The 15,466-nt window shown below is 43.3% G+C and overlaps 1 protein-coding gene across 1 annotated transcript; it reads right to left on the reverse strand.

The window, feature by feature from the left end:
• Positions 1 to 890: 890 nt before the first annotated feature.
• LOC145413840 (glutamine-dependent NAD(+) synthetase-like) lies at positions 891 to 11,336 on the reverse strand. The gene is made up of 8 exons (XM_080283508.1): positions 11,191 to 11,336; positions 9,617 to 9,787; positions 8,557 to 8,718; positions 7,837 to 7,927; positions 5,504 to 5,649; positions 4,298 to 4,458; positions 3,347 to 3,543; positions 891 to 1,154 (listed from the first exon to the last, which is right to left on the reverse strand). Exons 1-8 carry the CDS (start codon positions 11,334 to 11,336, stop codon positions 891 to 893), a joined length of 1,338 nt encoding a protein of 445 aa, XP_080139634.1.
• Positions 11,337 to 15,466: the final 4,130 nt, after the last annotated feature.

Consider the following 15,466-nt stretch of genomic DNA (forward strand, 5'->3'; position numbering starts at 1 on the left):
ATAACAGCATCCATATACAGTATAAATAATGTCACACCTGTTAACACTTATCCTGAATCTTAGGCAAAATTGTAAAGAAATAATGGAAACTGGATTTAGAAAAAGTATAAAGGAAAGGCATTTAAAAATACCGTGGCGGGCATAAGGCATGCAGGACCAGGGCCAGTATTTGAGAATAGGGGGAGTGCAGTATTTCTGTACTCACTGATCACATCTCTTTATCAGTAGGGTTAAATCTATATCAGAAAGTCCTGAGTAATTCTTATTCCTTTCAATACGTCTGTTTATGTATTGTAGGTTATGTAGGTGGGGGCGCTCACCATCTACTCACTTGATGTAGTGCTGCTCTCAGGTGTCTGCCCTTTCCTCTCCTCCGTCCTTCTTTCCTTCCATCCTCTTCTGTCTTTCTTTCCTTCATTCTTTCCTCGTCCTTCTGCCTACGGGTGTCTTTACACTCCCTCTTGTCTTTCGTTCCTTCATTCTTTCGTCTTCCTTCTGCCTGTGGGTGATTCTACACTGAGTGACAAAACAAATGGTTTCTTATACAACAGGAAACCATTTACTACTCTGGGCGGTAACCATATAACCAAATTATGGCGCCTGGTGGTTTAGTGGGAAATTAAGGCGCTCCAATCGGATTGAGCCGGTGAAGGTTTATATCCAAGGGTTGGTTGGGGTTTATTGCTCATGTGATGCCACTCAGGGATGAGTGAGGCTGGTCACTCTCATCTTAAATGTCAGGACCCTCTTGCCTAGCCCCGGGCTCCTACGCTCCTCATGGGGCGAAATAGGACTGGATGATGGATGGATGGAGATTATGTACAGTATTACTAGTAGCTATTTAAATTTAAAAATGAGGCAGTTTCCCCCTTCTTCCAGTAGGTTGAAAATCAGACCTCAGTGTGTCCTGCAGCAGCATGTTGGATTAGCTTTTCACACATAATGGCCAGGATGACAGCAGTGGTAGATGAGGCCAGGTCTCCATCTAGAGGCAGTAGCAATCCCCTTCTCTTTATCCGATGGATGAAGTTCCACATCCACACTGCTGAACCTTCTGTTACTTGTTTACCTAGAGAGGGTATGCAGGGCTCCAGTGAAGGGGAAAGAGGCAGAGTTCTTTTACCTTGACCTCCACCGCAAACCCGAAAATCCACCTGCAAGTAATCAATATGTTTATTCGCAAACCTGAAAATTCACCTGCAGGTAATCAAGATACTGTACTCTCGCATGTCAAAGCAATGATTAGCATAAAAAGAAAACAATACACCAGCAAAAAATTTAAAGATATAAACAAATTATTAGCTGCATGTTACCACAGTAGGGTGCCAAAGACAAAGCCATATATGGTCCTTGCTGTTCTTTATTATGCAGTTTTTCTTTTTTCTGCTGATCCCAGGTTTTGTAACCACTCTTACATTAAGTGATCTGTTCACTGGGAGGTATTAATGTGCAAGCTGTTCCTTTAACGTATAAAAGATTACTTGAGCTTCTTGTCTCTATTCCTTACCTTCCTCCCTCCCTCTCTACCTACCTTCCTACCTACCATACCTCCTCGCAGACTTCCCAACCTATCACTCTGTCTACATACTTCCCTACCTACCTACCTCCCAACCAACATAACTCTCTAACTACTGTACCTCCTGACCTAGCTCCCTACCCATCAACTACTGTACTTGCTTAACCAGCTCATTGTCTGCCTCCCTAGCTACCTCCCTCTCCACCTACATACCAATCTCCCTGTCCACATACCTCCATGCCTACCTGCCTCCTTACCTACCTTCCTATCTATGCCCTTGTCTACCTCCCCATCTACTTCCCTACCTCCCTCCCCGCCTACCTCCCTGCATATTTCCACCACACCATGATGCAATAGCAAACATGTATTTCAAGAGATGAGAGCATGAATTACTGAATTTTGAATGCCCCTTTCAATTATATATATATTTAATGGTTATACTTCTTTAACAAATGAAGTTCCTTCTATGGCCTTGATTTTTTTTTTCCTCTCCCTGTGGCCTTTGGGTTGACCTGAGCATGTTGATCACTTAGATGAGAGCACACTGTCAGCTTGAGAGGATTCATTTGATACCTTATTCATCAAAAGTGGTCCATACTTGGAATCTATGGAGCACAAAAGGATGAACGGATAGACAGATGGAAAACTCATCAGGCTCTGTCATGCTATGTCCCTCAAGTTCGTCTTAGGGAAAATTCATAACCTTTCATTGGGAATTACAAAAAAAGAAAAAAAAAACATTACTGTACTAGTAACAGGAAGTTAAATTATAAACTGACATTCTAAAAAATGAAATTGTAGGTAAATACTAGATTGTAACTTACTGTACATTAAAAGGAAGTAATCTAAGTAAGATGGAAGTTTATTAATATTTGATGTTTTGAGTTATAAGGAGAAATGAATATGACTTAATGTGAGTTAATGTATATACTGGGTAGTGATGGAGTGAACAACTACCGACCTGAACAAGACAACCGGAATTACTGTACATATACTTAGTAGTACTGGATCAAATCATGCTAGAAACAGCTCTGCAAGAGCCTTAAGACATGCTATTTTGTAAAGTGAGAAATGTAACAGAAAAGAATAAGTGGTTCACACTCAGGATGCCCCACATGGGCATGAGCTGACAAGCAGACAATAAGAATAGCTCAGGATGGAAGCATTTGTATCAACAGATACATCGGTAAGGGACTGGTGCATATTGCAGTGGCCCTTTTCATGTTATGAGGGTAAAATACAGGTTTCGGGCAAAGCGGAAACAAGGTGTGAAAAAGCAGCAAAGCTTGAATCACAATTGGTTACAGTATGTTGCTGTCATTGTAACAGAACAAAGTTACAAGGGCTGCATTCAGCATTACGACATGGAACTTTGCCAGGAAAGGAACAGAATATTTGATGAGAGAAAAAATGAGCATCTAACATGCCCAACTGTTGCTGATATTGTTGCTTAACCCTGGTCTGTCTGGCCAAACAGACACATCTACCACAGGTAATCAACTGCTTCTGTGGGGCCATCCTTCAACTACAGCATGGTACATACAGCATGTAGGGAACCAGCGTCCCTTTGTAGTAGGCATCACCTCACTAGGGTTGGGCCAGTCCTTCCCATGGCTAGATGCAGGGAAATGTTAGGAGGTTTGGCTCAGAAGTGAAGCTGCTTCACTCTACCCAGGGTGTACAGTGTCACCACATGTAGGCTCCTCATCTCCACCAACTGTACTGAGCACAAACTACCAAAACCCAGATGGTGACATGTGAGTCTGTATATAATGTATGAGGCAGCCTATACCCAGACCTGAAATTACAAGAATACAGATAATACTGTACCTGAATTCTGGGGTAAGCTGGAGCAGTGTCAGCACTATCACTCCTGCTCCTTATGGAGTTTCTGTAGGTGGCAACAGAGTCAAGATCAACTGTGGCAGTGACCACCAACACTGACTGGAGTGAGTAGAGAGGTGCCACACCCACCAAGTCACCATTCAGACCCACACACGCATCACCAGCAAAGTACCCATCGCTGCCTGGAAGGACAATTAGTTGGTCATATATGGAGTAACTGTAAGAATTAGATGTGGTTAGCTGGTACAGGTCACGTCCTGGAGTGGAATGCCTTTATAAGGTGGCATTAATATAACTGGGCTGGGGAGCTGCCCAGTTACACAGGCTTTCCTCAAATCCCTTCCTGTTCACCAAGAGGAGAATGATGGACTGCAGGAGGAAGTCTACTTAAGCCAGCAGTCCACTGGGTTCACATTTCAAATGAACCTGGGGCTACCACTGCACTACTACTACTACTACCATACTACTGAACTACTACTAACATACTACTACTACTACTACTACTGCTACTATTGCTGATAAATATCATGTTAAAGAGGCTTTGGGTAAAGAAGCCAAAAACACATTAATCTCTTCATGATCTTCACAAATGACTCAGTGCCTATCCCTTCATGCTCTCAGTTTTAATTATACAGTTAATATGCTTTGGCCCTGATTTTTAATGTGTTGCACGACTCTGACACTTAAACATTATGGTAATTCCAGCACAGTCCTATAATAATTAATGATCATGTACTTTTATCACAGAATGCATGAACTTGGTGATGATACAATATGTGAAGAATTAATAATCAATAGCAGATAAATCATCAAGGCATCATCCCATAGAGATAATATCCACAGTGGACCCCATCCTTAGGGTGGAATAAGGGTCATATTGATTTTCTTATATACTGAACAAACTATAAAACTAGGAATAAAGCGAAAACCACATACCATCAAAGCCACGCTGATTGGCAAGAAGGTAACAACCCCCTGATTTGACTGTAGCAGTGCGAACCAGGGCATAGCCAAGGCCAGCTTGCTCCAGCACCTGATGTGCTGCCAGACCATTGCTTATTATCTCCACCCCATCTAAACTCATCCATATGTGCGGACTGTGGGTGATTCATAATTGTGATTTATTTTTGAGGGAAGTACATGGTAAGCAGAGTGCAGAAACTTCCCATGACTCTAGTGTTTCCTGCAAAAACAAATTCTATATTCTTTTTACTCTATCTCTCTATCTATTCATTGCCAGACGCCATAATTCCGCAAGGGGTGGCCATTTGCCTTTGAGTTATTTATTTTACGGGGAGGAGCACTAACCCTCCACCAACCCTCTTGCTGACAGGTAGGGAGCACGTATGGTTTGGTTATATGGTTACCACCCAGGGTTGTAAATGGTTTCTTGGCTTACAGGAAACCATCTGGCTTGTCACTCAATGTAAAGCCACCTGTAAAGGAAAGAAAAGCAATAAGAAGTGATAAGAAAGATGGGAGAAATAGGAAGAGAGGAGGGCAGGCACAGAAAAAAAATAATACAGGCTAAGGAAGAAGTAGGCAGCACTACATCAAGTGAGTGGATGATGGTCGCCACCACCTACTTAGCATGAAACTGCCATCTCTCCATCTTGAATGCTGAGCTGCAAAAACAAATTAACCGTAGAATATGGTGCTAGTCATGATGAAGTGCTTTGGATAGGATGTGCAGTGGATCCATAGCATTGTTTTCTTCTTTCAATGAGTTGGGTGAAATAAGCTGCAAAAAGACAAAAACTGAGCCAGTATAAGGGAAAAGAATTTACTGTAGTTATAACAGAACTGATCATAAACTTGTTTGTGAAGCAGAGGAAAAACATAGACAAAATTTAGAAAGCTAAAGCCATTTAATGAAATCAAGGGAAAAAACAGAAAGTGGTTATCATTTTTTTTTTAACCAACAAAACTAGGCCACTCCCACAACATGAATACTTAGTCATGGTAGCATGAAATTCAATGAGCATTTACTTAGGAAGCAGGACTAAGTTTCCTTGATAACCAGTCAGATCAAACCTCCGGTCTAACTACAGGTATACCAATTAGCTATCAACTGAGCTGGAAAGGTTTAGGGACCTTTGTTAAGTTAGAAAATATGTGCTATGGCAGGTACATTTCAATCACCTCAATGGATGCCACAACTCCTCGCAGATCTCTATGCCAATGGTTGTGTCATGAGTGGCCAGCAGAGCATCCCCAAAGGCCACAGTGTCCTGTCCCGTGATGGCGGTGATGAAGGGGGGCAGAGGCAGCTGCTCCACCACCCGTGCCTGCAGGAGGAATACGGGTACAGTAGTTATAAAAGATTCTGACCAGTTTTTCTATAAAACAAGCTCCTAAAGCAACTGATGATTATTGTGCTAATTAAAAGAGGTTACCAGTGTGTGGTACATGTACTGTAATGTTAGCAGCAGCATATACAATACAGTACTGTACTTAGACTGCAAGAGGTGGAGTGTATGGATAAATATAGCAATTTACTGTAATTAGATTTACATCAGCTCTGTCGGTAACACAAAATCAATTTCCTTGACCTCTGGTGGACCAGGTATATGTGGCCACGATGGTACATATGGAATTTGCCAGTGGTGTACATGGTGGGCTAAAACTATTTCAGTCCATTTCATAACTAACTATGCAGAATATGAAAACAGATAACTGATGTTGTGCAGAATATCATATTGTGTACGAGGAACTTTTTTATTGTTCTTTAATGTTTGAAACTTAACTCATCCACAGATATACAACAATATAAGAGCAAAATCTACTATCCAATAGCTTTACATTTTTTTTTTTCTTGGCCACTTTGCTGTTGTTTGATAGAATTGGAATTCATGGGTATATCTATTACACATTCACTCTCATTTACATTACTGTGGGCACAGTGGTATGGAGCTGTCTTAAAAGGTATCAAGTGGCACAGTAAATAAAAAGAATAAGAACCCTTCCTGAACAGTGTCAGAAGTAATATTGTCTGGGTCTCTGTTTCCACCTTGATCCTTTACTGTATAACACCCTTCATGCAGGTGGTTTTGGACATTCTAAAAATTTAATTATGGAATAAATATGGACTCCATAGCTACAACCTGCTAGGCAAATGGCAGTATGTTAAGTCCGTTCCCCTCAGAAAATCCTCCTCTCATACCTCCAGTCTTCCATATTACTCCCCCTTAGAATCCCCCGTTGCAAAACCTCCCATCCACATACCTTGCCACTCCACAGCAAGCCCCAGCCCTACCTGTCTGCTACCTTCACTGAAACGTTTCTTTTACCTCAGTCTTTCACCTTACCTGCTTGAGGCGAGCAACTTCGGCATGCAATCCACTGGGTTCTCATTTCTGTTGAACCTTAGGCCAGAACTATTACTTCTACTACTGTTACTACTACTACCTGTATTGCTACTACTACTACTAATAGTACTGTTACTACCATACCACTACTACTAGTATAGTGCTATTTCTACCTATACCACTAGTCCTACTACTACTACTACTACTATTACTACTACTACTACTACTACTACTACTACCACCACTACTACTACTACTACTATTACTACTGTGTTGCTTCTGCTGCTGCTGTTGCTACTGCTGCTGTTGCAGCTACTACTACTGCTGCTGCTGCTTTTATTCATATTATTACTACTACTACTACTATTAACTATTATTACCACTACAACTACTACTATTAACTACTACTACTACTACTACTATTACTACTACTATTAACTACTACTACTACTACTACAACTACTACTACTACTACTACTACTTCTACTACTACTACTACTACTACATCTGCAACTTTACATGGTGACACTGATCCAAGCATCCTTTTTAACACTCCTCCTCTCCCTGTCTATTGAAAAAGGATGGTGGACTGCAGGAAAACGGCAACTTCAACCTACAGTCCATCAGGTTTATGTCCGGAGGAGCTTGGGACCACAACAGCAACAACAACAACTCCACCATAATATCCCTACCACTTTAGCTGACCCTCCTCCCCCCCCCACCACTTCAACCCTCCATTTTACCTCTTCATAGTATCCCCAACTCTCAACCCTTCCCCCATCTTCCCTCATTCTCACTCCCTCACCCCTTCCCCTATCTTTCCTCCTCCCAGTTCCACTCTGCCATTTCTTTCCTCCCTCCCCTCATCCTCCATATCTTGCCCCATCTTTTCTCCCTCTCACCCCTCATACTTTGCCTTATCTTTCCTCCTCCTCATCTCTCACCTCTTGTCTATCTGTACTCCACCTCACCCATTACCACATCTTTCCTCCCCGTCCATCTCCCCCCGTGCCTCATCTTTCCTCCCCCTCCACCTCCCCTCGTACCTTATCTTTCCCTCCCCTCCCCCTCACCCCTCATCCCTTGTCCTATTTCCCCCCACTCCTTCCCTCCCCTCCCCCTTCACTCCCTTTTCCCTTGTCTCATCTTTCCCTTCCCCTTACCCACCTTTCGCCAGGGGGTGAACCATCGAGTTTCCTGATAACCTAAATGGGAGTCGTTGGCCAGCATCATCTTGGGCCTCACCAGCAGCACCCTCCTGTCAAAACAACACCTTTCGTTACCTCTGCAAGGACTGTTATTACTGAAACATTTACTATACTGTATCCACCCTAACTTGGCTTAAAACTGACATCTCTGCATCATCTTACGCCTCACCAGCTGCACGTCCCTGTTTCACGTTCCTCAGTGGCAGAAAAAGTCAGTGCTACGACTGTGCAACTTTTTCATATCACTTCTGTGTGACTAGTTTCATACTGTAATGTTAATCTTTCGTTGACTCTGGACATTCAAGATGGAGAATGTAATCTTAGGTCAAATAAGAGTGAGAGTTCGAGTGAGAGCAGTTGAGTTGTCTGCCAAAGTAGTATGTAGAATTACGTGGAAAGGCAGACAAATCAGAAAGTTCAGGAGCGTTGTGTGTTGATATATATGTGCTAGAAAGTGTTAGGAATTCCTTGTGATGGTCTGGCTATGTGGAGAGGTATGAGACTGGCTGAGAGAGTAGTCTCTGTAAGGTGAAAGAGGGAGGGGGAAGGGGAAACTGAGGATGAGGCGAAGGGATAGAAATGTATATGAATGAGCGGTGTGAGATGAAGAGGACATGGTGACGAAGGCTGGAGTGGGCTACAGACTAGTGTAGGGCCGAGTTTTGGAATGACTCAGCACTTTGAATGTCCCTCATTTTGGGCTTCACCAGCATCTCTGTCACATGTGTCTGCAGTAACAGCCGCCATTAGCATCACATGTAGAAGGCATCTTTTACATGTAGCCCATTCAGTTTCAGTATGGAAGGATGGTATTAGCGCCAAGGAGGTGACATGTGAGAATCTGTGGCATATATGTAGGATTACAGGGCCTTGAGGAATGGTCCACTGACTCTAAAATAATAATAATAACAATAATAATAATAATAATAATAATAATAATGAACACCAAATTCTCCTTAACTGTCACCTAACTATCTATCTCTATTGCCAGACGCCTTAATCCCGTTAGGGGTGGCCACAAACAAATAGCCTCCATGTCATCCTGTTCCCCGCCATTTCATTGCCCTGCTCCCAACTCACACCCCCCTCTCTCATGTACCTCTCCACTCCCTCCCTCCATCTCATCCTTGGCCTCCCCCTCCCTCTCTCCCTCCCTCCACCTCACTCACATACACTCTCCTCGTCAGTCGCTCGCTCTCTATCCTCTCCACACGTCCAAACCACCTCAGTGTTTCTCCTAACGCTTCCTATCACATCCACATCCACACCCCAACGCTCCTTCACTTCCTCATTTGTCAGTCTGTCTCTCCATGTGACTCCACATGCTCCTCTCAAATAACTCATTTCCACTGCTCTCACTCTTGAGTTGTGTCTCTCCAACAACGTCCACGCTTCACTTCCATATGTTAGAGTTGGTATCACAATACTGTCATGTAATAGCTTTTTCACCTCTATTCTCACTTCCTTGTTTCCTATCACGTTTTATCTATTTCCTCACTACAAAATTTCTACCTTAAGCTTCATAAAATTATCTACCAGTAACAAGAACCGAGGAATATGAACATCAAGACTACAAAAACAAAACAAAGAAGAATAACAACAAAATTATGATCAATTTATCTATCATGTCTACCATGAAAACAACGTAGCCTACAAAGGAATAAATTTGAAGAAAAGACTCCAAGACAGAACAAAAACAAGAGGGAAAGTAAGAAAAATAGCAAAAACATTGTACTTACTTATTGCAGAAGACCAGTTTGCAATTGTAGACTACGTTCTTGTGCATGACGGGGAGGCCAACATCGACCATGATATCAGTGCATGCGGGATGTTGCAGGAGAGAGCCCAGCACCCGCCATGACTGTTGCAAAATGTCCATCTCTAGGAAGTGGTCTTTGCATCCGTAACCTCTGCAACAACAACAACAACAACAACAAAAATGTAATGCACAAGGACAGCGTTATCTTGAAGAAATGCATCTCTACTACCGTTTTCAGTGATGATTGATGGTACCGTTTTCTGTCCATCTATCTATTGCCAGACGCCTTAATCTCGTAAGGGGTGGCCACAAACAAATCGCCTCCATGTCTCCCTGTCCAACGCCATTTCATTGCCCTGCTCCCCCGCTCTCTCATATACTTCTCCACTCCATCCCTCCATTTCATCCTTGGCCACCGTCTCCCTCTCCTCCTCTCCACCTCACAAACATTCTCTTCGTCAGTCACTAACTCTCTATCCTCTCCACATGGCCACACCACCTCAATGTGTAACTCTCTCTCTCTCTCTCTCTCTCTCTCTCTCTCTCTCTGCATCTTATCTTTACAGGAATGTGTGTGTGTGTGTGTGTGTGTGTGTGTGTGTGTGTGTGTGTGTGTGTGTGTGTGTTCTTTACAGGACTGAGTCAAGCTCGTACTGCCCCGTATAGGCCTATTGAACCATTTTTATCATACATATCTTTGAGTTTTTGTGTAGTGTTGACACAGTATATTATTCGGTTGTGCATTTCACTGATCAATTGCTCTCTCTGCTGTGATTACATGGCAGGAGAAAAGGATGGCATAGCAGAAAACCCTCTCCCCTACCCTCCAGACCCTCCGGCATTTGCTGTACAGGAAACAAAGAGAGGAGTAATACCTTGCAGAACTGAAAAACCTGAAGGAATTTCATAGGATCGGCTGAGAGAGAGAGAGAGAGAGAGAGAGAGAGAGACTTGTAGCTGCTTTTATAGTGCATGATATTATTGTTATTACTGTAATTATTGGTGTTCGTACTGGTAGGTGGGGGCACTCACCATCCACTCACCCGATGAGGTGCTGCTCACGGGTGTCTGCTCTTTCCTCTCCTCCATCCTTCTTTCCTTCCATGCTCCTGTCTTTCTTTCCTTCATTCTTTCCTCTTCCTTCTGCCTGTGGGTGACTCTACACTGAGTGACAAGCCTAATGGTATCCTGTACCCCTGGAAACCATTACTAAGCTGGGTGGTAACCATATAACTATATTTTGGCGCCTGGTGGTTTAGTGAGTAATTACAACGCTCCAATCGGATTGAGCCGGTGAGGGTTTATATCCAAGGGATGATTGGGGTTTGTTGCTCACGTAATGCCACTCAGGGATGAGTGAGGCTGGTCACTCTCATCTTAAATGCCAGGACCAACTTGCCTAGCCCCGGGCTCCTACGCTTCTCATGGAGGCAATGTAGGATTGGATGATGAATGAATGAATGAATTATTGGTGCTATTATTATTATTATTATTATTATTAGTAGTAGTAGTAGTAGTAGTATTAGTATTAGTATTATTAACTGGGGTACTCACGTAATACTCATCTCAGGACCACAGCAGTATCTTGCCCCTTGTGCTTTGGCCACCTGCACAGACTCAATGATTCTCTCGTAGTTGCCACGGAAGTCCAACGCCCATTGATTTAGGGCACACGTAGATACCACTGCCACGCGAACCATCTCTGGCAGGGATGAATAATAATAATAATAATAATAGTAATAATAATAATAATATCATACACCATACAAGCAGCTATGGTTCTCTCCCTCCCTCCCTCCCTCTCTCTCTCTCTCTCTCTCTCTCTCTCTCTCTCTCTCTCTCGTGTGTGTGTGTGTGTGTGTGTGTGTGTAATTATGCTAGTCACCCTGGCAGTGAGCCTTGGTTTCTGGGTTGGTAGGATGGTGTGCGGATGAGTGGGGTGGGTTGATGGGTGGACAGGCAGGGTGGGCAGTGAGTGGGTGGGCGGATGGATAGGGTGGGCAGAGTGGATGTGGTGGGTGATGTGATGGACGGGTTATATGGGGGTGAGGTGGGTAGGTGGGCAGACAACTGGGTGGGATGGGCAGGGTGTGTGGGTATGTGGGTGGATGGATAGGATGGATAGGTGGGCGGGTCGGATGGATGGGGATAATGGGAAAACATGTCCATGAGAAAAACAAAATAGACCCATGAGGATATGAGTCCATGAGGTAAATAGGTCCAAGGATTCAGGAAAACTATAGGACATGAAGGAAAATGTGTCAGTGTGGGAGCAGGTCTGTGGGCGAAAATATTTGGCTGTTGGGTTGACGCTTATGGGATGTAGAAGACGGTCCACTGGGTTCACTTTTACTACTTTTTTTTTTTTTTTTTATGCGAGGAAGAAGGAACCAAAGGCCATGAGCCCGCAGTAACAGTTCCCTCCAAGAGAAAAACAAAATACAATATAGAGCCAAATTCAAGATCCGATCATTTTGAGATGCCTGGACACACTGCGTTTGAAAGACTGGAGATCATAGGCAGCAGGAAATACAGACAGAGGGAGACAGTTCCAGAGCTGACCTGTTGCATAAATGAAAGACTGGGAGTAACGGTTAACTCTTGCATTAGAGAGTTGGACAGAAAAAGGATGAGAGTTTGCTACCAGACGGGTGCTACGCGCCCGTCGTAGAGGTGGAGGAATGCAAGCAGACAGTTCAGAGGAGCAGTGACCATTAAAGTAGCGATAGAAAAGAGATAAAGATGCAACAGTGCGGCGAAGAGACAGAGGTTGAAGGGAGTCAGTAAGAGGAGGAGAGTTAATGAGACGAAAAGCCTTTGACTCCACCCTATTGAGAAGAGCTGTATGTGGGGAGCCTCCCCACACATGAGAGTTGTACTCCACACAGGGGCGGATAAAACCCCTGTATAGAGTCAACAATTGTGCAGGGGTAAAGAAAGAGCGGAGTCGGCTTAGCACACCCAATCTCTTGGAAGCAGATTTTACAAGAGATGTAATATGATCTTTCCAAGATAAGTCCCGAGTAAATGAAACCCCAAGCATGTTCAAGGATGATGCAGGATTAAGCTGAATATTATTAAACATTAGTGGGTATACCTGTGGAAGATTTTGTCGGGTTGATAGGTGTAAGGACTGAGTCTTAGATGCATTAAAGACAACCATATTATTTTTACCCCAGTCAGAGATACGAGCCAAGTCAGACATTAGGTGTGCCATAGCCTCATCCCTTGATTGTTGAAGTAACTGTTGAGATGGGCGTTGCGGGAACCGAATGGAGAGGTGAAGGGTGGAGTCATCAGCGTATGAGTGGATAGGGTTAGATGTACAGCTTAGAAGATCATTGATGAATAAAAGGAAGAGAGTTGGTGATAGGACAGAGCCCTGAGGAACACCACTGTTGATAGATCTAGGAGAAGAACGATGGCCGTCTACAACAGCGGCTATAGAACGACCAGAAAGGAAGCTAGCGATGAAGGCACAGATAGAAGGATAGAAACCGTAGGAGGGCAGTTTGGAAATTAAAAGATTTATGCCAGACTAGATCGAAAGCCTTTGAGATGTCAAGTGCAATGGCAAAGCTTTCGCCAAAGTCCCGAAAGGAGGATGACCAGGAGTCTGAAAGGTAGGTGAGAAGATCGCCAGTGGAGCGTCCCTGACGGAACCCATACTGACGATTGGAAAGAAGGTTGTGATAGGAAAGATGCCTTAAAATTTTTCTATTAAGAATTGACTCAAAAACTTTTGAAATACAGGACGTTAAAGCACTCCTACTCCTACTGATTACTGCAACCTTCCGTAATCATCTTCAACGGGTCTATCCCACATCTTTTTTTTTTTTTTTCACTCATATTTATAGATTTAAGATAAAGTGTTTAGATTATTAATAACCCAAAGCAGAGGACTTATTTCGTGATTTTTATTTTTTCTGTCTTCTGATGCTTAATTTTATTCACTCTGACTATTTGCATTTTACTCTAACTTGGCCTAAAATTGCCATCTCTCCATCTTGAATTTTGAGCTGTAACATTAGATTAACACTGGAATACGAAGCTAATGAGGAAGTAGTGCTATCGAGGGGATGTAGAGGCGTAGTACTGTCTTTTTCTATCACTGAGCTACGTCCAGTAAGATGCAAAAGGACAAAAATCTGAGCCAGGTTAAGGTGAAATTAGGAGTACAAGTGTAGTAAAGATGGAGGTTCATTCCCAAGGCTCATCAAGGCTGTGCAAGGTGAGTGGCTCATTTCCATCAATTAAAACACACCAAATACACTCTCACAATAACTTTGTAGCTTCTTGTAGTGAAGCTTTGTAGATCAGTTATACATATATTAGACTCGTGGACGAGCGGTTGTTATACGTGAGTAGCTTTGTAAGTAGATTATCTTGGTTCCCTTTTGTCATGCAATGACAGGAGAGGTAAAGATGAGTATGGGACTATTTTTATTTGTCTTGGAAATATTAACAAAGTCTCTCACACACGAGTGAAGTATAAGTAGAGTCCCGCGAGCTACCTCCCTGTCTCTCTCTCTCTCTCTCTCTCTCTCTCTCTCTTCCACCCTCTCGCCCATGTTGCTAGGCTCCTTCTCCCTACTACCTGCCGGTTCTATGGCTAGCCTCCTTCTGAGCTCTGCTTCCTAAATTTTAGTGTAGCAAGGGTCGTGTCACGTGTGTTACACTGTTGTTGGAATGTTCTAGAAGCCTGTGTGTGAGTATGTGTGTATGTGTGTGTATGGTCACGAGGCGCTGTCGTGTGCCTATCAAGCATTAGAGTGTGTAAGCATGTTTAGCATTGCTCAATTCTCGCAGACACAATACCTTCTCATCATCTGACTTGCTGCTTCTATCTGTCTGTCTATCTATCTATTAATCTATCTGTCTATTATGATTTGTAATTATAATATGGAGTCCTGACAACATTACTACTACTCCACCACCACCACCACCACCATTACTACTACTACTACTACTACTACCATAACCACCACCACCACCACCACCACTACTACTCCTACTACTACTACTACTATACTACTACTGCTACTACTACCACCACCACCACCACCACCATCATCACCACTACTACTACTACTATTACTACCACTATTACTACTACTACTGCTACTACCACCACCATCACCACAACCATTATTACTAGCCTACTTCTACAACCACCACCACCACCATCACCACTACTACTACTACCACTACCATTAGTACTACCATTACTATTACTACCTCTGTTACTACTACTGCTACTACTACTACCACCACCACCACCATCACCACAACCACCACCACCATCACCACAACCACCACCACCACCACCACCACTACTACTATTACTACGAGGGATAAATCTCATAAAAATCAAGCCATACTCACTGCCGAACACAACACACTGACTAGCAACACACACTGCCACTCAAGGCCGCTCTATCACCAGCCTTCAAGTGCTGACGGGGGGATGCGGGTTTTGGCTAGGTCACCCTGACTGTCTATCTATTAATCCACCCATCTATCTATCTATCTATCTATATGTCTATTCATCTATCTCTCCATGACGCCCTGTCCTCTACCATTTGGATGTCCTTCCTTCAGCTCTCACTTCCTCTCATTACCTCTCCACATCTCCATCTCTGTCTCCCCCTCTCCCTTTCCTCCTCTGATAGTATAATTTTTATTTTAGGCTTAATCACCACTGCTACTACCACTAAACACTCCTGGCTGTAATTTCTGTGTTGCGGGGATGGTGTGGGCTTGGTTATGGCAGTGGCAGTAGGAAAGGATCAAAAGAATAAACGATACAGGATGGACATTGATATCGCTA

Source organism: Coenobita brevimanus, chromosome 12, assembly GCF_032717465.1.
Source record: "Coenobita brevimanus isolate Jiangsu-jjx chromosome 12, ASM3271746v2, whole genome shotgun sequence".
In the NCBI taxonomy this organism is placed as follows: Eukaryota; Metazoa; Arthropoda; class Malacostraca; order Decapoda; family Coenobitidae; genus Coenobita; species Coenobita brevimanus.